The sequence below is a fragment of the Lithohypha guttulata genome, assembly GCF_036872675.1.
Source record: "Lithohypha guttulata strain CCFEE 5908 chromosome Unknown scaffold_3, whole genome shotgun sequence".
NCBI classification, from domain to species: Eukaryota; Fungi; Ascomycota; class Eurotiomycetes; order Chaetothyriales; family Trichomeriaceae; genus Lithohypha; species Lithohypha guttulata.
In genome coordinates, this window is record NW_027042752.1 from 1,600,045 (window position 1) to 1,622,172 (window position 22,128).

General features: G+C 49.5%; 7 protein-coding genes across 7 annotated transcripts; 3 read left to right on the forward strand and 4 right to left on the reverse strand.

Annotated features, from left to right (window-relative positions):
• Positions 1 to 120: 120 nt before the first annotated feature.
• Positions 121 to 2,156, reverse strand: LTR64_004361 (uncharacterized protein; the record flags this gene model as incomplete). The annotated part of the gene is made up of 2 exons (XM_064898708.1): positions 121 to 1,765; positions 1,810 to 2,156. The coding sequence occupies 2 exons, from the start codon at positions 2,154 to 2,156 to the stop codon at positions 121 to 123; spliced, it is 1,992 nt and encodes a 663-aa protein (XP_064754665.1).
• A 1,069-nt stretch (positions 2,157 to 3,225) lies between these two features.
• Positions 3,226 to 4,812, reverse strand: LTR64_004362 (uncharacterized protein; the record flags this gene model as incomplete). The annotated part of the gene is made up of 1 exon (XM_064898709.1): positions 3,226 to 4,812. One exon carries the CDS (start codon positions 4,810 to 4,812, stop codon positions 3,226 to 3,228), a length of 1,587 nt encoding a protein of 528 aa, XP_064754666.1.
• A 4,100-nt stretch (positions 4,813 to 8,912) lies between these two features.
• LTR64_004363 (uncharacterized protein) lies at positions 8,913 to 12,003 on the reverse strand (the record flags this gene model as incomplete). Its single annotated transcript, XM_064898710.1, has 3 exons — positions 8,913 to 11,270; positions 11,315 to 11,538; positions 11,592 to 12,003. 3 exons carry the CDS (start codon positions 12,001 to 12,003, stop codon positions 8,913 to 8,915), a joined length of 2,994 nt encoding a protein of 997 aa, XP_064754667.1.
• A 4,476-nt stretch (positions 12,004 to 16,479) lies between these two features.
• LTR64_004364 (uncharacterized protein) lies at positions 16,480 to 17,817 on the forward strand (the record flags this gene model as incomplete). The annotated part of the gene is made up of 3 exons (XM_064898711.1): positions 16,480 to 16,665; positions 16,709 to 16,765; positions 16,816 to 17,817. 3 exons carry the CDS (start codon positions 16,480 to 16,482, stop codon positions 17,815 to 17,817), a joined length of 1,245 nt encoding a protein of 414 aa, XP_064754668.1.
• Positions 17,818 to 18,393: 576 nt separating this feature from the next.
• On the forward strand, positions 18,394 to 19,233 carry LTR64_004365 (uncharacterized protein; the record flags this gene model as incomplete). The annotated part of the gene is made up of 1 exon (XM_064898712.1): positions 18,394 to 19,233. The coding sequence occupies one exon, from the start codon at positions 18,394 to 18,396 to the stop codon at positions 19,231 to 19,233; it is 840 nt and encodes a 279-aa protein (XP_064754669.1).
• Positions 19,234 to 19,647: 414 nt separating this feature from the next.
• Positions 19,648 to 20,679, reverse strand: ORT1 (mitochondrial ornithine carrier protein; the record flags this gene model as incomplete). The annotated part of the gene is made up of 1 exon (XM_064898713.1): positions 19,648 to 20,679. One exon carries the CDS (start codon positions 20,677 to 20,679, stop codon positions 19,648 to 19,650), a length of 1,032 nt encoding a protein of 343 aa, XP_064754670.1.
• A 485-nt stretch (positions 20,680 to 21,164) lies between these two features.
• CGR1_1 (rRNA-processing protein cgr1) lies at positions 21,165 to 21,512 on the forward strand (the record flags this gene model as incomplete). Its single annotated transcript, XM_064898714.1, has 2 exons — positions 21,165 to 21,218; positions 21,309 to 21,512. The coding sequence occupies 2 exons, from the start codon at positions 21,165 to 21,167 to the stop codon at positions 21,510 to 21,512; spliced, it is 258 nt and encodes an 85-aa protein (XP_064754671.1).
• Between the last annotated feature and the right edge of the window lie 616 nt (positions 21,513 to 22,128).

The following is a 22,128-nucleotide window of genomic DNA, read 5'->3' on the forward strand; positions in this document are numbered from 1 at the left end:
TACTGTCTTTCGCGAACACCCTATTGACTCACCATGATACAACCTCCCAACATATCGACCATTCGCTATATCCTGTGCTGATACCATCTTAATGTTTCTCTTGAAAACAGGGTCCGAATTTCAATATGTGCCATTCTTCGCGTCCTCAATGCCTACAATTTCATCCTGAACCGCTTCACTCAACTCCATCATCATGAGCGGCACATGCCACTGACTGCCATGCATGTCACTTTCCATGAACCCCCCGGCAGCGCATCTCTTGCCGTTCCTATACCGCGGAATGGTCACCTTGAATGCTAGGGCAGGTTCGAACCAGTCACAGTATATAATGTCGTCCTCTGTGACACTGTAAAGCTCCTGTATCACAGCTCGATTCAGCACGTTTGATTTTCGCACGATATTGTAGATTTCTTGGTTATGGAACATGATATCGATTGTGATTTCGAATGGACCTGAGTTCTTGGAGCGAAGCACTCTTGCAACGTCTGGGAGAAGGTGTGGTACGGCTTGTGTGATCTTGGACATGTTGCCGTTAATAGCAAAGCTGCTGCTGCTAGTCGAATCAGCCTGAGTGCCATTGGGTGAAGAACCGTTAGCATGGCTGACTCCATCGGCATTACTGCGCTCCGAGCTCTTGCGACGTCCTCCACCATCGATGTCCAGAACCTTCCATCGAAACAGGTTTGTCGTGCCGGAAGCAGGTACACTATAAGAATAGCCACGCTCCTCACCTGGCTGTAAGTCTGCCAGATGATATACGGAGAACTCGCAACAAGGGCCTGCCTCGAACTCGTTCCTCCCACCAATGCCAAAACCCATGTTGCCTGCTGTGGCTCTCTGACCGGCATAAGGAGCATGGATGCACCATACCCGAGCAGTATTTGCAAGCTGCGTAGCAATCGCTTGGGTCTCGGCAACGATCTCACCAACAATCGAGACGTTTTTCGGAGCCGATTCAGCACTGCCAGTATCGGAGACATGGAATTCGACGTCCCATTTCCCTCCTATATCCGCGTAGTCGTGTCGTAGTTTGTTCTTCAGAAACGACAAGAGTTCTCGAAGGCCACGAAGTAATACCGGATCGGAGAATGAGCCAAGGAATATGGTTCGGTATCCGACAACGCGGGCACCCTCCATCTTGACGGTGTATGGATCAGCGTCAAAGACGGAACCCCAGACTTTGACAGTCCTGCCGTCGTCAAGTTGTTCGTATTGACATTTGGTCACGTTCAGGTGCCCTCCAGGCCCATACAGGATGTCTGGACGAGACTTCTCATATAGGCTGTGGGCCGCGACAGTAAGAGGTGTACACATAGAATGTGGATCGGTTGGCTTAATGGTGAAACTGCACGCATCGTTTCGATAGAGACAAGCAACAGCTCCCATGCTCTTCGGCGTACTACACAATCCTCCACATTCCATAATCTTGCCCATGTGGTTGAAAGCTCCCAGAGCTTCACGGCTCAGGCTTGAGATGTCCTTCTGACCACGAAGAGTGGCATGGTAGGCGCTGAAGGCGATGTAGGGTGAGGGGTCGTAGGAACGACCTGCAATAAGGACATCAAAGTCGGGATTGGCGACTATGGCATCAAAGATTGGTTCGGGACCCATCTGAGCAACGATGGTGGTGGTCTCGTCGATAGCCTTGTTTGTCAAGGGCGGGACGGTTGAGCCACACCCGCGTACTTTGCCTGCTTGAAACCTCTGGTGGGCAAAATCTTTGTCCATGTTTGAAAAAAGGCTCACTACCTTGAACTGGGCGGTCCTTCATTCATTAACTGGAACAAATGAAAAGGATTGTAGACTCACCTGAACTCTTCCTCTTCTGCTAGGGCCTGTATTATAGAGACAAGCTCTTCAACATGGTGATCGGTGCCGTCACCACCAGCAGATGCAGTAATGACTGGTACGCGATACTTCTGTCCAAGACGAAGAAGTCGACGAAGGTCTCGCTCGTATGCGGATCTAGGATTTGACATGGAACCTAAAGCGAGCTTGTTCGGACCTGAATCTGTGCTGCCAGAGTCGAGTATCAAAGCAGATGGTGTTGGCAAGGCGCAGACCTCCTGAAGTGCATGCTCGGTGTGCTGCTCGTTGAAGCCGTAACCTAGCATGCCAACAGGTGTCACAATCTGACAAAGTCTGGCGTCCTCCATGGTTGCTCACTTTCAGGTTCTCGGATATGAAGGCGCTGCTTGTTTGTTCTGCTGTAGTCCTAGCATCACAGAGTATATCACGCAGTATTATAGCTCTTGTCAATGCCGTCTGCGCTCCGAAGGTACTCTCTCCATCCTGTGCCATTGCTTTGAGACCGAGCTCGGAGTTGAGTATCCGGAACGTTCCTCGAGTTCGTGTAAGAGCTTGCAGGGGCAGACGTGTCGAACTGCGAGGTTCGCAGAAGAGCAGCTTAGTGCCGTTCTATCTAAGTAGTCAGAGGCACATCGCCTTGCGAACCAGGATCGTTGCGGTTTAAGGATGAATTCCTGCAAACACTGCGCATCTGACCTACCTCACTAGCATATTCCCTGGATGGAAGCTTGATTGAGGTGTCTTTTTGTAGTCAGCATATCATTATTATTAGCAGAAACGCAGAACATGTTCGTTGAATTGGGGTGACTCTTTTCATTGCGTCTGGAGTGTCATGTACGGTAAATCGTGGTCTCAGTACTCATACGAACGTCATTACGTCGCGAGAGTCCCTTCCTTCGTCAGCGTACTCCTCAGAGTAGAACAAAAAGCACCACAATGGCTGGCATGACTTTTGCAGATTCACGTGGTGGTTTGAGCATAACTGTCGTTACACCTTCTCGATACAGCTAAAGGCTCTTCTTCCAGGGACTGGTGCCCAACGTAGCGCTTGTAAGCGCCTATGGAGATGCTAAAGCCACAGAATACAAGCTATAAGTACCTGACCTTTTGACAATGCTCATGTTCCATAAGAGCGACCACTTCAGGAAGCAAGAGGGGCTTCGTTCTGATATTACGACAGCAGTCTGCAAGAACAGACCGTTTTTCCAAAATATTCACAACAAATTCAATGAGGGCACTCTCCAGGGTACTTCTTGCGCCTGACTCGTGCTTCGTTGCTATGCTCGGTGTTTGCTTCCTCACGATGCCCTTCTGGCAATCCTGCTATGCAGCTCTCTTCTGCATGCGAGCTGTTCTGCGTTCATCCCTATCATCTTTCGACAGCATATTGTCTTTCCACCTTCCTCATACCAGGAGTTAGAGTGCTTTCCAAGCTCGAAATTCAGGGGCCTTGAGTCCTGCTTCGAACATTTGATCGATCTCAGCAGGTGACCTTGCCTTCATTTCCGGCACGTGGAAATAAGCAACCACTACCGAAATCCCCGCCAGACCAACGAAAAGGAAGCCTGTTTTGGCACCAGCATCAGCAGCATCCGCATTATATAGATACGGGCCTGTTGCGCCGATGATTCCAGAAGTCAGACCATTCACGAGCCACCCAATACCTTGGGTACGTGCTCTCAGACGCAACGATGAAGTTTCACTAGCAATGACATATGATGCCGGCCACACACCTACACCAGCCACGATGACGATAACCATGAAGCTCACCGGTACGAACCACCTCGTGAACATACCTTCTCTGAGACACCCAACTATCCCGACAGCCAACCACAGAATAGTGACTGCGGATAAGGTAGATAGGGTCAACACCCTGCGACCAAACCTGGTCAGCGTCCACCAAGACACAACAAGCGATACCATCGACAAAGCAATGCCAACGATGAAGAACAAGTTTGCTGTGCTGGCGTTCAATCCAACTTGCTGCAGGAAGTAGGATGCGCTACCGACGAGGTGCTGCCCGAACAATTCTGGCAACATCATTACCCCTATGACGAGCAGTGTTCTCCGGCGATCTGTACCTGTAAAGCATTGTTTGTAGCTCACGCGTGTCTCTGCTGCGACCTGCTCTTCGTGTCGTATGGTAGCTTGTAGCTTCTCGAAACTGTGCTCCGTGTTCGGATTGCGTTTCGATTTTTCGAGTCTCTGATGTGCTCGGAATGCCTGGTCAGTAAGCCTTCTCCGCAGAAGCCAAGCTGGACTTTCTGGCATGAAAAATGCAGCGACGAATGGTACCGCTCCGACCGGCCACATCGTCGCGATGCCAGTGCGATAGCCTCGTCGACCTGGGACATCCATCAACACTTGAATGACAACTGCGCCGATGATCTGCCCCACAAGCTGAAAGATAGGAAACAAAGCCAGGACTGGACCTCGGAGCGAAGCTGGTACCGTCTCTGACATCCAGGTCTGAATCGATGTTGTCAAAACACCATTTGACAGACCTTGAATTGTTTTTGCGAAGAAAAAGAAGCCACATCTTGCGTCTCTGGTGGGCATTGTGTCACAAACGAACAACAGTGCTGCCGCAACAGCAGAGATGGTTGTGCCGATGGCCACCATTTTCCTTCGACCAAACTTGTCTCCCAGCCATCCGGCGATGACTGAGCCCAGCATCATTCCCAGGTTGCTAGCAATGTTCCAGATTGATAGCCAATTCGAGGCGATAATCCATCCGTCGTCTACCTGCAGACCAAAGACCTTCTGAAATTCAGGCATGCTCGCCAGATTGCCAACGAGGGACATGTCAAATCCCCATAGCATAATGCCGCTCGTGAGCGAAAGCGCGTACAACGTAAGTCGTGGCCATCTTCGCAGGGACTCTTTGACTGATGGCTGCTCGTCTTCAGCTAGTGGTAGAGCAGCGACCTTGATCGACGATCGACTGTCAAGCTCCTCGAGCTGCACATATTCCTCCTCCGGTGTGTCTTTTACGCCTGTCATTGTAAAGGTGATTGTTGTGATATTTCGTGCTTACTGCTAAATTCCGTGATGAGCAACTTCGGTCCCTAAGTATATCTTCAAACACTAGACGAACCCACTTATAGACCTCTGGTGATAGCAGATCAAGCCTCTTTGAAGGACGATCTACTCTTACCAGAAGCTGACGTCCAGTAAACTCTTGCACTTTACTGTGGGAATCAACAATGCAGGACACCGCATGGTCCGCCTAAAACTATTCCTCCTTCGGACCTTCAACACGTAACGGATGTGAACTGCATTCTGCACTGCTGCATGGCCACTGTCAGACACAGCTTTTGATCGAGGCTATGCATTTTCGGTCCAAGGATAGTCTCTGCGAGAGACGCCGCTGTTGGTTGGATCCTAGCTGAATACCTTGTTGCTCTCGACCGGCTTAGATTCTGGGGAAAGCCACGCATGCACCCCGGCCTGCAGTGAGCCTGAAAGCAAGGCTACTGGTATGTGTTTCTCCTTGGTTCCGCTTAGGTCGTAATGCTCACGCACACCTCTGAATCACATCGTTCCTTCGCAAGTGCGAGTTTCGCAGTTCGCTTCATCCTGTAGTGGTTGATCGCTCACGTGCGCCTTCCATCTTGATGTAGCCCCGACACTCGCTTGCGCAGAGATACTTGACGCTATGCTGTGATGCATCTCACTTTCAACGGCGAAGAGCGCTCACTTGAAAGCCGCTTAGTTGTTCATGTTTTTCGCTTGTTCAGTGCTTAAGTCGCTGAGTTCTCGTTGGGTTATCGCTCAGTTTCTTGTCACCAGGCGACATCCTCATCCTGGGAAGAATGGAGTTGACTGCTTCTGTTTGTCTTCAGTGTATTCTTAGTTCATGTTCCGTAATCAATATTGCAGCGAAAGTCGCAAATCTTCATTCGGCACTGAAGTGCCAGCGTTGGCGGCCGCATCTTTAGCGCGATGTACTCCGCAAGTTCTGCGAACACCAGGGCAAGTGCTCCAGGGGTGCCAAGTCCAGCGCAGACAGGACATTGTCATAGTTATGGGCTGCAAGAACTGAAGAACGATCTTCCCCAACCTCTGGCTCAAAGCCACAGCATCGGTGAAAAGGTTGCTTGCCCAAAGGAGTTGGTCCAAGGGCAAACGTGTAGCGAACTCGGCAAGCTGGAGTTGGCCAACGTCCGAGTATCGCAAGCAGAGGCGACAGGTTGAAATGCCTCTCGACGGCAGCTCGAAAGCTGTGGCAAGCTCGAATGGCAAGGACTCTTCACAAGACCCAGCCCGTGTTAGTACTGAGGCAGCGACCCAGTATGACCTTTAGGTCAAGTCCTGAGGCCTGCAAGCAGAGTACTCATGTCAATGCCTCTGTAAGTAATGCGACCAAATATGTTCTTTTGCAACGACCCAGCAGGGTCGCTCGAGTTTTCTGGACAGAATACGTTGGGCAGACTGATGTATAAACATACATTCACGTCTTAAATGGAGAACCATGAGGCTTCACGAGTAGTGGCACTCGGCAAATTTCAAATATGAAACTAGCCACGACGTCTCTTCCCAATCGATCTGCAGCGAGTACAAAATGCACTTCCTTGAAGCGCGCTCACTGCAATCAAAATCAGGAATCCGATGAGATGCTGCCGACGCCGACTGACTCAACTTTCGTTCTAGAACAGGAGAGTGGTATCTTTTCAGCGACTCGCTTGCGCAGCTCAACGTCCAGCCGAATCACTCACTCTCCTTTCACAGTTGCTTTCGTAATCGTAGCCCTTTCATCAGCACGCTGACGGCCAGACACTCGATAAATCTTTAGTGTAGACGTCAATTGTCCATGGCTGCTTGTACATGCTTGAAGGCATGTACAAGCAGCCATGGACAATCCAGACTCCACATTTTCGTCGCTGCGAGCACATGGCAGAGTACTGCGAGGAACTGCTTCGCGGATGACCACCGTCACAGTCCTGCATTGTCAAAATACCAGCTCGAGCTAAATCAACGATATACCATGAGCCTCAGCTTCAATGGCCACCCACCACGAGCAATCAGCTTCCAGTGGTATCTTATCATGAGCACTCAGCTCCAATGATATCATGTCCGACACAGAGCCCTACGTACACTGCATACCGTGCAGTACTAGGGTCGTGAAGTCGAGAAAACCTGACGCCACAGGTAACAAGTATTGAGTCTTACCTGGTGCGCACACCAGAGCTCACAGAATCCGCGTTGCCCGCTTGACTCAAGACAGCCACAACCAACCCAAGACCTTGGCCGAATCAAAAACAAATTGTGCAGCAAAGACAACTAGTGCCATCACTACACTGTATATTGACAAGACATGAAGAGTACTGAGCTTGGCTGACTGTCTCGAGGAGATCTCGTGGTGCAGATCTGGGGGGGGAAGAAGAAAGGCGAGATACTTCGGGGGGGCGCCCTGATGAATTTAAAGAGCGTTTGATTGCTTGATCTTGGCATGGCTGGTGCCTATACGGGGCGCTTGAAACTCTAACCCCGCTCACGCGTTTCTGGATGTTCTCGCGAACCTTGCGCCTACACGCGACAGCTTTCGACACGATCTATCTACCAACGACGACAACATGAAGAGCAACAATGTTGTTGACTTCTGGCTCTAGCCAAGCAGAGCAGTAGGACTTGGTGTTCCTGGACGATCGAAGATGAGCTCCTGCAAGCAAGGACGTTGTACGAATATGAGTTGAATTACGCGTGACATGGGCAGTGAGAAAGGGCTTTGATCTCCTACACACTTGTATTCAAGAACATTGAAGGATCAGAATATTGATTGTGCCTGCGCTGTTGATCCTGATTTTGGGTCTGGACGTGCCAACATTTGTTTCAGTGATAGTTTTATCACGACTGCCACGTACCTATTCAACCGCAGCAGATACCATCAATCACCCAAATACCCGCCTTTGAGTGTGCTCTACCCACATCCTTCGAGTCCAATTTGTAGCTTCCGCTGACTACAGTATGCCAGATCGACGAGAGGAAGCAAGGATGCAGAATTTCAGACAACGTCGATCATGCAGATCACCATCTCCCGGCTTCGCAATAGAGCTCAGCCTCAAACCTGTTCTCCCCGATATACTCCGTGTTCGTGTTGGCTCCATGTCCAGATATACGCTCCATATGACTCGCAGCCAAGAGATGCTCTGTGTGTCAACACAACATTCAGCAGCACAAAAAGCAAGAGGCGGGGCCCTGTGCCAACACCTCGAGCGCCAAGTACTCGAAATGCCTCAATCTGCCAAGCCAGGTAAGTGTCCCTCGCATTCCGTAAAGAGGCGTCACTAGCATCGTCCCGCTGCGACCCTCCGTGTCGCCCACTCCTAGCCTCCTGCGCGCCCTGCTAAGCTCCGCCAAGCCCCATCACAATCCCTCCCGATGTCCTGTCATTGCCCTTGGCACCGGTCGTGCTATTCTGATAGCCGCATGCAAGGCGATCTATGTTTGATTATCTGTGCTTGCGGGTAGGTAAGGTGGCTGCAGTGGACATCGGTCACGGAGGACAAATGACAGACGGAAGTAGGTAAGACGTTGTACGAGGTATTGTCAGGTCTTGTTCGTTTCCTATTACCTCGTTACCATAACCCGTTATCATCTGCTTCGTGGTGCACCGTATGTCTGATGGTCAATTTATAGTGGTAGGGGATTCTGTCTGGCTTGGCAGTCAGCCTGAGCGTGCATGTGGTGATACTCTTGACAGCCTCTGACCAAGCATGAGGGAAGGGTCATGTTCCTGTGTCGCCCGCTTCGAGGCACTGTCAACGTACTCACAGCCCACCAGTCAAAAGGGTTACGTGATGTGAGTGAGAAGCACGACCGTGAACAAAAGAAGGTGGTCATGAACAAATTTTAAGGCATGTATAGATGGGTTGGAATTATGTTCTCTGCTGGGAATACAGGTGCTTGAGTCATGTCAATAGCGATGACCATGGCAAGCTGAATTAGATCGCTTTGTTCCGTTAATTCAAAGACATTATCACATTCGGTATCATTTGGTATCTGTTCATCTTCTAACTTTGCACCTTCATCTCCGAAGTTGTCGAACGATCAAACTTTGATTCGTTAGACACTTCCCACAAAGGTCTCGTAACCTCTGTCCTCTATTCCTCTTCCTCCTCACCAGTAGTCTTGCTACCCAAGACCCATTTCGACTTGCCGTGAACGTCAGTCTCGTGCTCGAGAGCGATGCGGCTGAGGTGACCAAGGATGTTCTCCATTTGAGTGTCAGCTCGAGAGCGTTTGTGGCGGCCGAGGTTGGTAATCGAATCCATCTTGGTGAGAAGGTAGTAAACGATAGCGGTGACAATCATGACACCGATTGAGTAGCCCCAAATGACAACAACGGTAACGATGGATGTCTGCGCGCTGTATGGTTGGACACCGACACGGATGGAACCAGGCGAGGTGAAGAACTCATCCTCACCACCGTGAAGCCAACCAAAGACACAGAAGAGTGTTGAGAGAACATCGACCACGAAGATAGCACCAACAAGTTTCCAGTTGGGGAATGTCTGACCACCTCGAGTAACGAAGATAAGCCAGTTCTCAACAAGCGAGATCTGCAAGAAGAGCATAAGCTGAACATTACCGAAGTTCTGGACGAGACCACCGTTTGGAAGGAAGAATGTGCCTCGCATAATCCAGGTTGAGAGAGCCAAGAGTACTCCAAGGACGACTGAAATGACCCAGATTCTGGGCAGTTGCCATTCGACCGGTCGTTGTTCGTAGTGAGCATTATCGTAGGCAACAGCGATGGTGGCCAAATCGGCGAACAAGGCTAAGAAGACGATCAAATCGGTTCGGAGGGTCTCGTTGATGATACACATCGAAGTGACCAGGTAGATTTCCAAGTGGAGGCAAAGAGCAATACGATATTGGACGTATGCCTTCATTCTCTGGAAGATCTGTCGGGCGCACTTGATAGCATCGACGATGGTTGATAGACCTGGAGCAAGGAAGACAATATCGGATGCAGCCTGGGCAGCTTCAGTGGCCCCCTCGACAGCGATACCACAGTCAGATTTCTTGAGCGAGGGTGCATCGTTGACACCGTCACCTGTCATGGCAGTCAAGTGACCTCGCTGTTGCAGCATTTCGACGACCTGGTACTTGTGCTCGGGGAAGACTTCAGCAAAACCGTCTGCCTTTTCAACAAGATCATACTGAGTTGTGCCAGCAACACCACCAGCAATGAGACGGTGAGAGTTGTAGACCTTGGTACCGAGAGCGAGCAGTTTGCAAGTTTCCTTAGCAATAGCAATGGCATCACCAGTCAACATCTTCACGGAAAGACCAAGGTTTTGAGCTTCGAGAATAGTGTGGGCAGTGTCTTCTCGTGGAGGGTCGAACATGGGAAGCATACCGATGACCTTCCATGGCTCGTTGCCACGCTTGGAGGCTACACCAAGGGATCGGAAACCACGTCGAGCGAAATCAGCAGCAGTATCTCTGTAGTGCTTGGAGGTGGACTCGTCACACTCAGCGATGGACAGTACAGCTTTTGGTGCACCTTTGCAGAAAGCCCAGGTCTCACCCTTGAGTGTGCAGATAGTAGTAATTCGCTTGGAGACAGGATCGAATGGAGTGTACTTCACAGTCTTCCATCCCTGAGACAGGATCTCACGAGCCTTAGGATATCGCTTCAGGGTGAGAATCGTGATTTTGTCAATAGGATCAAGAGCTTTCAAGTTGTGAGATGATGCAAGAGCGGCACAAGCCATCATCCAGTTGACATCCTCGCCCTCAGCAACATATGGTTCACGGATAGTAAGCTGATTGGCAGTCAAAGTACCAGTCTTGTCAGAGCACAGAACGTCGACACCAGCAAGAGACTCAATGGCAGTAAGCTTCTGGACAATGGCCTTCTGCTTAGCCAAGTAGGCAGCACCGACGGCCAAGGTAGTCGTCGTGACGACTGGCAGACCAACGGGGACACCGATGATGAGCAGGATCAAAGCGTAGTGGAGCAAGTTGATAGAGCTGTGCTGAGGTGTAGCAATAGGAATGTTGTGGAAGAAACCACCGATCCAGGCAGCGAGGATCCAGAAAACGACGAGAACTAAAAGCGCGGTACCGATGGAGTCCATGACCTGCTTGAAATGACCAGAATCGTTGGCACCTTGGACAAGCGATGCAGTCTTTCCGACGAAAGATCCACGAGCAGACTCGGTAACCATTGAGTAAGCATGACCTCGCTTGCAACCAGTAGTGTAGTAGCAGACGTCGCCCATGTACTTGTCGACAGCAAGGGATTCACCAGTGATAGCAGATTGATCAGTAGCCACGATGGAGACACCAGAGTGGTGCTCGTCATCGTCGTCCGAGTCAGTGTGGTTCTTAGAGTAGTGCTCCTCTGGATCGCTGACCAATTGCTTATACTCTTCAAAACCAGCTTTGTTATCGTAGTCGCAAATGAGTCGGCACTCCGCAGCAACGACCATACCCTCTTCCAAGATAAGCTGGTACGCGTTAGTCAGATCTCCAATCAGGATGAGCTACTTACAACGTCACCGGGAACCAGTTCACGAGCCTTGATTTCTTGCTCACGACCATCACGAACAACGATAGCCTTCATGGCAATATCACCCTTCAAAGAAGCCACGACATCGGCAGCTTGTTTTTCCTGGTACCAACCGACAACAGCGTTGAGCAGAAGGATACCGATGATGACAGCGAAATCAATCCAATCTCGCAGACCAGCCGCGAGCAAGACAGCAAGTTCCATAACTATTCTCATGTTAGCTTTGATGTATCGAAAAGCTACAACGAGCAAAGCTTACCATAGAGAATTGGGCCTCTGAAGTAACCCAAGAACTTCAGGAACATGTTTTCTTTTTCGGTAGTGAGCTCGTTGAAACCAGTCTTCCTCCTACGCTCTTCGACCTGCGCTGACGACAGACCTGTGTTGATATCCGTGAGGACCCAGTCTTCAGGCACCTCGAAGAGAGCCTCTGGGCCATTGCCGCCACCGAACATTCGTGCGAAGAAGCCCTTCTTCTTTGGTTTGGATGCGTCGACATCGTCGCCCGAAACTTGAGAGGGAGCTTTAGAGAATCGTCTGTCTCGGTAGGTTGAGATGTATCGCAGGAGGTTGGCATATTCGCCCTCATCTTTATCTGGATCCCAACCATCGGCGAAGGAGATTCGCTCCCTCTTGGGGTCGCCGTTCTCGAGGTCTTTCTCTCCCGACATGTTGTTCTGTTGAGTGGAGATGTTAGTACGAAGGAAGGGAAAAAAGAGAGAAAGAAAAGACGACGACGGCGATGGTCAAAGAGACGGACCAAAGCTGTGAAGGGAAAGGAAGAAAACGCCTTGGGAGCTGTGAACTAAACCCCTCTTTAAGCAAAGTCAGTGGAAAGAGAAGAGCTCACCTGAAGCGAAGGTGAATGGGTGATGTGAGGTCCACCAGTAATCCGACAAGCCGTGGAGCTGAGATAGCTTCAGCAATAGCAAAGTGGATAATCTGGTTGGTTGCTTAAGCTTTCCCTGTGCTTGTCAGCGATGGCCGAATGAGCCATTATGAGATAAGGACTTACCAGACAAGGTTTCAATGATACGAGAGGTTGTTCGTACCGTTACCGCTTGAAAATTACAGCGAAAATTGACCGTGCTGAGGCCAATCAATACAACACTTCTCGGAGCAAGGATCCGCCCGTGGCTTTCGCCAACGAATAGGCGTTCCGCGTGTGCTGGAAGTCTCAGTGGAGTGCGAAGCGGTAGATCGTGCTTTGCCGATGAGGGTTTTGCAACCTTGTCTTTTGGTTTAATTCTCAATGCTTCGAACGAGAAGAGATGAGAAGAGCCTGTTGTGCACAACTGGAAGAGATGAGGAACTCGATTGAAGAATGTGAACGAAACTACCGGATCCACTGCTCGTGAGAGCAAGTTGGCCGAGACTTGGCACAATCGCGAGGCAAGCTGCTGGAAATGCAGTGGTTGGAGGTGGGAGAGGCAGCCCTAAACTTGTCGCTGTAGCTTACTGAAATATATACCTACGTGCTGTCCAACAGATCCTCAGACTTTGGGTATGGTCGCTCGGCGAGCAAATGGTATTGTGCTCAGGGTAACAACAGGCTGTTTAACGTGCGCGAAAAGAAAGCTGCCTACCCGAAACTCTGCTCAACTTTAATCGATCGAGCGTGCTAGACTTTCCAGCCTTGTCGGCTACTCAAGCAGGACCTGCTCGTTCGGGCTAATCCAACCAATATTCACGAACTGGACCACTCCAGGTGTATGCCTTGCCCAATGTGTGTGGTCTTGAGTCAGTAAAGAAGAAGAGGAGACTTTTTTCAGGTAGCATTTCAGCCTATGCACCAAAATCTACCACTGACCACTCGAACATATTTCAAAAGAAGCTCTGTCTTCAGGGAACATCCCTTCTGCTGTCTAGAATAGACTGCTTGCATTGAATAGACGTCCAGAAGCAACATCAGCGTACTCTACCGTAAGAGGCGCACAACGCCGAGATGACAAGAGCGCTCGCGAAGACAACCACCCGGTCTAACAAGGACCTGGCTACCATTACGTTTTTCGATTGTTTGGGCTATTACTGGCTGGGAAAGCTTCCTAGCTGTACGAAACGTGCTGCAAATCACTTTCTCCACCTCCCACCGAATGTTACCTTTTGAAATGTCTCATTACAAAATCCCGTAAGCTAGCGGTCAAACTGCGACAACAAGCCCGATGGATCTTTCCTCGTTTCGGCAAGGTCATGTCGGTCTGAAAAGCTCGTTTGATGATTCGAGGAACGAAGCCTTGTCCCGCTCGCCTGAATACTCCAAAAAGTGCTGCATGGTGTATCATCATGCTGCTTAGCTGCAAGCTCAAGTTTTAGCCCGGCACGCGGTCGGCTGTATTCTTATTGAGGTTTGTAGGTGATATAGCAGAATTGATTACTCGACCGTCGTCTTGTGTGATCGAGATATTAAAGGAAAGTCGTGCTGCGGACAGAAGACTCACCACCTTGGCGCAAGCATTGAGATTCTATCGGGCACCTTCCTCACTCCCATCGAAGCCAGCTGAACAACGCAAATGTGCGACTCGGTGATGTTGCGCCGCTGCACTGACCATGCCGGTCGATGCTAGTCCAAAGCTTGAAAGGCGAATCTCCACTAGCGCATTAGCCATCTCGCATAAAATGATTCGCCAGGCCCGAAAAGAGATGGGATAAACAAAAGATGAAATTGCGCCGGCATCCTCTTTCCATTTGTGAACTTTTGTCGTCGCCGATGCTCATGAAGCCACAACTGCTTTGTTGCCCGCAGAGCTTAGGTCTACAAGTATTGGTTCTGCCCAAAGATTGCGTGTCTGCATTCATACGCGCAATTCACTTACTGAAGGAAGTCTGGAGACCTCTACAGACCCACTCAAAAATGCATTGTGGAGTGCTGCGGCATTTTCGACGTGGACACGATTCAGCAGCGCGAGAGCCTTTCCCTCTCTACAAACAAATGTCTTTGCTGACTTGAACGGTACTTACGTGCGCCAGGTCATCACAATAAACTGCGTTGCAACACTCCCATCTTGGCCTCATCACGACCCGAGACGACCGTCTGGACTGCGAAATTCAAAAAGTGCCGCGTCAACAAGCAGCTTTGCGGTAATTGCTCAAAATACGCGTATGGAAATGGAAGGACATGCCTGTAAGCATTGCAGCGCTTGCTGAGGTTCGTTCTGTATGAGTTCGTGCTTCGAATATTGGATTGGCAGCATCTTATCAGGATATCTCTTCACAAATGCTGTGAAGATCCAGATCCAGCTCTCTAGCACAGACAGTGCCTGCTCGTCCGTTGCAAAGGAAGAATATATTAAGGATATGACTGTATGTACTGCGCAAGCTTGTTGTGCAGTTTATGCTCGAACAGGATGCATAGCAGTTTGGTTTCTCGAAGCGTCATCTTCAGCATATCATACTGTATGTGACATGATAATCCACGTATGCGAATTCTCATGAAACAACCTACAACGTGACTGTTGAGCTCCTGGCCCAGTATACTCGATTATGCCCAGTCCTATTGACCTTACTCAGTATTGTTGCAGTCTCGTCACGTCGTCAGTCACTTCAGCTATGTACATCCTAGTACAGGAGCTAATGGAAAGTGCAGACACGACGTGCTCTAGTCACCACACTATCTATCCCAGATCCTTGACTCGAACGATCGTCTATGTCTACGTCATTGTCGTTATCGCGTGCCCATGCATCAGCATCATGAGTAAGCCGTCGCTGCAGTAGCTTCTTATCTCTACCAGTTGCGAATTGTCTTGACAGAAGAATATCTCACACTCCATATGCCAACAGCTACGATTATGGGAGGAGACGCCCGCACTGCCGGGGTTTCAGATCACAATGTGCGATGATTCACGAAGTTTGCAAAACATGCCGGACGATTGACTAGCTCAATGCATGCTGCTGGCTCCCCGCATGCCTCGAGCAACCCACCGCTGGGTATTTGCCTCTCTTTGAGTGGTGCAACGGGTCGGGTGTATGATTAAAAAACGCGCATCCAGACCTCGATCCAGTGATCCGCTACAGATGCAACATTTGAAAAGAATGTTGTATGGACTGTTGTATGTTACAAGAGCACTATCGCATGAGTAATTCTCGAGGAGCTCGGAGGTTGTAGCCGCAGAACGTGCGTTCCCATGGATAGCACGGGGTTTTCGGATGATAATCGAATTACTCGAAGTGTTGCGAGCAGACGCTGGCATCCTGAACATGTATCAGCCAGTCTTGTAGATGCTTGTGTAACTGCATCCTGGACTGTCTTGCCGCATATTTGTCGAGTCACAATTTTCTTGTGCAGTAGATGGTGCCATCTCGAGGCGAATCTTGTGTCAGGAGTCACTGAAATCGTTCACAGCACTCAAGCTGCGGTGCATCCAGACTAACAATGTCAACCTCCGAGCATTACTCGAATGACATCGTCAACAAGCACTGCTCTTGATGCTCATGCTCCAAGCTTGAACGAGAAATTCGCCTGCCGGTGCAGAATTGCGAAAGTGTGATCAACCGAAGTGAAGTTAACGAAGTGTGGCTTTGCAAGCTGTACCACAAGAACATTGCACTTTCATGGTTGCCTACGCTTCACATATCGGAACAAAAAGTCTGAGGTATATTCTGAGATAGTAAGTAGTAGTTATGTTCCAAGCGCGATATTGATCAAGCAAATCAACGGCAGTCAAGGACGTTCATAGAACACCACGAATGGGCTCGGGAACGAATTCTATCGATCTTACACCACATATATCAGATTTGGAAGTGCATCGACTGTCAAAGATCCAATGCTGCTTGTCGACCTCACTTTTTACGTCTAGAAGGCAATCGAGGGAGTATGTCGTAATTAATATTCACAACCACTCACAAAATGGAAGGAGGTCAATTTGTGTTGCGGAAGAATACTGCAGCTGGTCAAGTCAACAACGTGATCCTTCCTTCCAAATTGTCGAAAAGGTGTGCTTTCCTGACAGCTGAGCCTGTCGACCTCTTGCACCTTCCCTCAACACTATCCAACAGGTTCCCAAAATGACATCCCATCATATATCCTGCACTCAACCTTTATCTTCTTTGCTATCCTAAGCAGTGCTTCTTCTGTCTATACCACTCTCAGCTCTCCCTCACGAAGTCGTTTCTTTCGCTACTGACAAACATCAAACTGCTGGATCTTCACCATGGTTTTAACATTCTTTTTTGCCTACTTACTAGGCTTTGCAACATGCGAGGACAACAGCCCCCAGTATGCTGTGGCTGCCAGCAAAATCGACACTTCCCTGGTTGTCAGGTATACTTCCACTTACCCACCTGAGATTGCTCCTGTCAAAACAGTCTATGAAGGTTTCAAGACAATCTACCTCAATGTGAGTGGGAAAAGGTCAACGATTATACATGCTGACAGTATAGGTTGTGGACTGTGACTATGTCACGGTGGAAAATGTCAATGAGAGCCCTTCCTCAACTGTAAGCAAGTCCAAATAAAAGAATGAGATACATCCATCTGATCATCATAGGGTATATTCACAACGAGAACACTTTTGCCGACACTGACAGAATACCGAATTGGCTGTATGGTAGACACTAGTGTGACAACTCGAGGGGAGATGATCCAAACAGCACTACCACAAAGCTCTGTTGAGACAGCACATGGGAATGCCAGAAGAATGCAGTTCGAGGCATCTTCCCTCGCGAATGTTCTCGGTATTGCCCAACGATTGTCCTCTGGCATCGATCCTACCAACCAGAACATTACTGTTCGAGAGTTTAGGTTCTTACAGGAGATCAATACTGCACTCTTCGCCCTCAATATTTGCAACTCTGGTCTGCCTCTGGACAAGATGTGTGAATATCTGCAGGACCAAAACCTCCGCGGCCATCTAGAGGATAACTATATCAACCAAGATGAAGCTCGCAATATTGTTTGTTTCTGCTCTGCCAACGGTTTGTATTTCAACGAGTCGAACGACGAGCTGCTTGGAGACCTTGCCGCTCTTGAGTATGCTGTTCAGACGCACGCATACGGTACCCAAACCTTGCAGGAGATTTGTCAGAATCTCGACTACCGGGCCGCCAGCATGCTGGGAATTGACGTTGGCGAAATCCAAGCATTCGTGTGCAACGGCACTGGCGGCATCTTACCCTCGACTAGTACAGCGAGCGCTACGATGTCGTTGACTACCGGCTCTGGCAACTCAAGCACGGCGAGCACGGCACTTGGTACAGGCTCTTCCGCTGCTCCTTCAGGCATGGGACTATCCTCAACAGAGTCAGGTCCGGCTCCTAGCTCATCTATCATCTTGGGAACTGATGGTCCAGCCTTTAGCAGTGCCACGTCAGCTGCAGGCACTGTTGGTCCTTGGTTCAACGCATCCAGCACGGCAACCAGCACCACTGCTGATGTTGCTGCTATGACGGCCAGTGATATTGCTGGTCGGGATACGGCAGTAGCCGCTGCAATGTTCTATCCACCACGACTTATTCGGGAAAGACTTCGACGACATGGCCACGTTGGCTAAGTCGATATCACTATGTGATAACACGACACATTGGTGCCAACTGAAGGGGAATTTTTACTTGCAGACGTCCACACAGAAGTATCATATGGATCAATATAGGTGGTGTCAATGACGGACATGAAGTAGAGTTGGCATGTTATTGTAGAACAAAATTGTATTGAAGCAAATATGACGTTTTCGTGTCGACATAGCTCAGAGAATGCTAATACATGGTGCAACCTGCCGCATGTGCTACTGCACTCCTACCTCCTGCACCTGCAGAGTCGTTACATCAAATCGATAGCATAGTATGGACCAGCTAAAGTTACATGCAAGATTCATCCAGCAAGTAAGTAAATGAGCTGCAATGTGGTCAATTGAAACATATTTCTCGGCTCTATAGCCAGTTCCTGTCCAAGGCTTACTGGCTGCCAGATTTGACCTGACGTGTATATCTTCTTGTACTTATGGTACACCTTGACGAAAGAGGTAATTGTCTGAGATGTCGACCATCAGCAGTAGCATGCTGACTTTCGCTCTCAAACCTGCGTAACGCATCTGACTACTCCTCTTGACCCCTCCTTCCAACAAACAGACATGGCACCACCAACCTCAAGAGCAGAAATCCGCAAATCCCTCCAAGGGTCCGCCCGCAATGGCCGACCCATTGTCGGCGCCGGCGCAGGCACAGGCCTCTCAGCGAAATTCATCGAAGCTGGCGGTGCAGACCTAATCATCATCTACAACTCGGGACGCTTCCGTATGGCAGGGCGCGGGTCCTTGGCCGGCCTAATGCCCTACGGTGACGCCAACGCCGTCGTCGTCGACATGGCTCGAGAAGTCCTTCCTGTCGTTGATAAAACACCTGTCCTCGCTGGTGTCTGCGGCACAGACCCCTTCCGGCTCATGCCCAGGTTCCTCGCCGAGCTGAAAGATATGGGGTTCGCGGGAGTGCAGAATTTCCCTACGGTTGGACTGATTGATGGGACGTTTCGCGCGAACCTTGAGGAGACGGGGATGGGCTACGATAAGGAGGTGGAAATGATTAAAATAGCTCACGATCTGGATCTCCTGACTACGCCGTACGTATTCAACGTCGAAGAGGCAGAAGCAATGACACGAGCTGGCGCGGACGTGCTAGTCTGCCACATGGGCTTGACGACGTCTGGCTCGATTGGCGCAAAATCAGGGAAGAGCTTGGACGATTGTGTAGGTCTGATACAGGGGATGAGGGATGCCGCTACGGCTATCAACCAGGATGTGCTGGTGTTGTGTCATGGGGGTCCTATAGCTGAGCCCAAAGATGCGCAGTATGTGTTAAGTAGGACGAAGGGGGTGCATGGGTTCTTTGGCGCGAGTAGTATGGAGAGGTTACCTGTGGAATTGGCGATTACGAATATTACGAGGGACTTTAAGGGGTTGAAGTTTGAATCGTGATATTGGTGTTGCTGGTCTGGCTATGACTTGTCTTATTCTTCACAACTTTCTCCCTTATCTAAGCAGGGCAAGAATTTTTTAGGCGTCCAGGCTCATACGTGCTATTTAGTCGTGGCATTCAGCACAGTCAGACAATAGATATTTTGCTGTGAATTATTGTGTGGTAGTGAACGTCTATCGCGTGGTGTAGCACTTCGTGGTGTTTTTATTCCGGGTGGATCAGTAATAAAAATGTCCATGCAATGCCACCATCTGAATGAAGACCATACACGCAGTTTGCCAAAATTGATTTGCCATGACTATGTATAATTCATCGCACTGCTTGCTAGTAAACGTCGCTCGTTGCCCGTATCTACGGAACCCGACGTCGTCAACGCCATACACCATGCAATGCTCTAAGGTGACCGATCTAGTTCAATTGAACATCTTCCTTAGCGCCTCGTATATAGTGAAAATGATAGCTGAACTCGGGGCAGCTCTGAACACCGTGATGCCACAGCCTCTATAGAAGCCTTTCAGACCTTGCTGTCGCCACAGCTCCCGTCCAACACCCATGAATGTACCTCGCGTCTTTCCAGTCTCCTCAGTCTGCATTCGTGACTTGATTGTGTCGGCCGGGTAGAAGACAAAGTTGTATGACATGCCAGCAGCAGCACCACCAACCATCTGTTGCCAGATCTTGACCTCATTAATTCGCTCTATGCTCTTATCGTATTTTCTGAACAATATCTTGGTGCCTTCATATGACCCGAACCAGGCTGCTGAACCGCCTGTCTCGCGGATGAGTGTGCCCAGCTGACCGTGCCAGAAACCCAGTAGACCATGTGTTCGGAAGACAGATCGAATAATGGCAGAAATGCTAGGGGACCGCGCCATGCCGTTCGGGCCAGTGGTAGGATCTATTGGATTGGAATGGACGACCTGCATTTTGCATTTCACGAGCTCAATTGGTGTAAGGGCCATAGAAGTGAATGCCCCAGAAGCTGCACCACAAAGCAGGAGTGTGGTGAAAGGTAGCTCGACTTTCCCATCTTTGCTTGTTTCCTTCTCTTTTCTTAACGTGGGGGAAAGACTTACATACGCATTTTGGGCTACTCTGTAGCTGAAGAAAAGAGAGGAAGTCTCGACTGCTGCTCCGAAGAGAGGTGCGCTTATACCGCGGTACAGCGAACGAATAGGTCCTTCTGGAGAGCGAAAGGCTTGCTTGAATGCATCGATCGGGCCCTCGAGTCGGTTGGTTCCTGGAAGATTGTTTTGGCTCTGGAGTCGGACCTTCACTGTGTCGAAAGGGTATTCAACGTATTTACCCAGGATACCGGCTGTGCTGCCGAAGAGGATGTCTTTCAGCGCTTCGACACCTTGACTGTCGGTCTTCACAGCAGGTGGACTGACTTCATCGAGGCTGTCGAGTTTAGCTAGAGTATCATCGTGGTTGAGAACTGCCATGCGGCACGCGACTTGCTCGACAGCGAGCTGATTGTTTTTCTTCTTTAGTTAGAAACGTGGATCTTGTGTTATCTTGGAAGCATTTTGTGTGAAGGGCAAGAAGACAACACAACCAAGTCCGTATTCTGCAGAGAAATTCTTCAAACAGACTGCTTTGACACGTCACAAGCGTTTCACTTGCATATCTTTGTGGCAGTACTATAGCATGTGGAGTGCGGTGAGCGATTTGGTCGACAAGATTTTGGCTGTCACCACCATAGCCAGCTCCAAAAATTTGCCAGGACCTGCAGCCCGGAAAGAGCCCTAAACCGCGAAGAGTTAGGCTGCGATAGATAAGATAAGATCCGCGCAGACACAATTTTCTGCTACTGCCGAGCGAGGACCCAGGACTATGACTGGCTGCGTGGTTTTGTATCAGCAACTGATCAATGTCCTAATATGCAAAGATGACAACCGTTGAAGACACACAATCCCAGCCAGTAGCTATGGAGTTTGCAAAAGCCACAACAGTCTCTACTTCAGCCCCAGCAGGCATTAGAGTCAATGGCAAGAACTGGCATGCACAAAAGAAGGCTTTCCGTCCCACAGCCGGTCTGACCTCCTTCCAGAAACGCATGGAGATGGAGCAGGTGAAAAAGGCCACCAAAGCAAAAGAGCAGGAAATGAAGGACGAGAAGGAACAAGAACGAAACAGCCGTATTCAAGCGATCAAAGACAGGCGGAAGGCTAAAGAGGAGAAAGAACGATATGATAAGATGGCTGAGAAGATGCACAAGAAGATTGTGGAGCGCAGGAAAAGACGAGAGAAGAGGAACAAACTCCTGAATAGTTGAGGAGACCCTCGAAAGTACTGAAAACAAGTATCGAAGATCTGGACGAAGGAACAACCAAAATTCGCAATCCAGCACACAAGACACGCCTGGTGGTGAACAAGAAGCAGCAAGATACCCAATGAGTATCTGTTTTTATTGCCTCGAGCTCTACAGCACTCCGCCAAAGTGACTTATACGAGTCATAGTGGCGTCCTATGAGAGCGACGTTTGCGTGCTTCCTCAAGCAGAAAAAGGCAGGAAAATATCGATGGCAAGCTAAGGAGCAGAGAAAACGTACATCCACGGATGAGAACAAAAAGCAGAACAGATACCTTCCAACCAATGCTCGCTATGAAGGCATTTCGTGACCGCTGCAAAACTCATGAGAGACATAATAGCCTTCACTATTTTTCAGTCACGAGAAGAGTGCTTGGTGCTGAAGCACTACAGTCAGGTAGTGACTTTCCACGAGAGAAACGATGATGAAAACTATCTCCTACAGGGCATAGATATTAAAGCAATGCGAGGAGTAGGAGCTGCAAATCATCATGCATTAGAATGAGCTATTCAATTGTTCCTTGGTATCATGAGAAAGAAAGCAGGTCGTCTACCATTCACATCTTATCGTCTTCAGTCG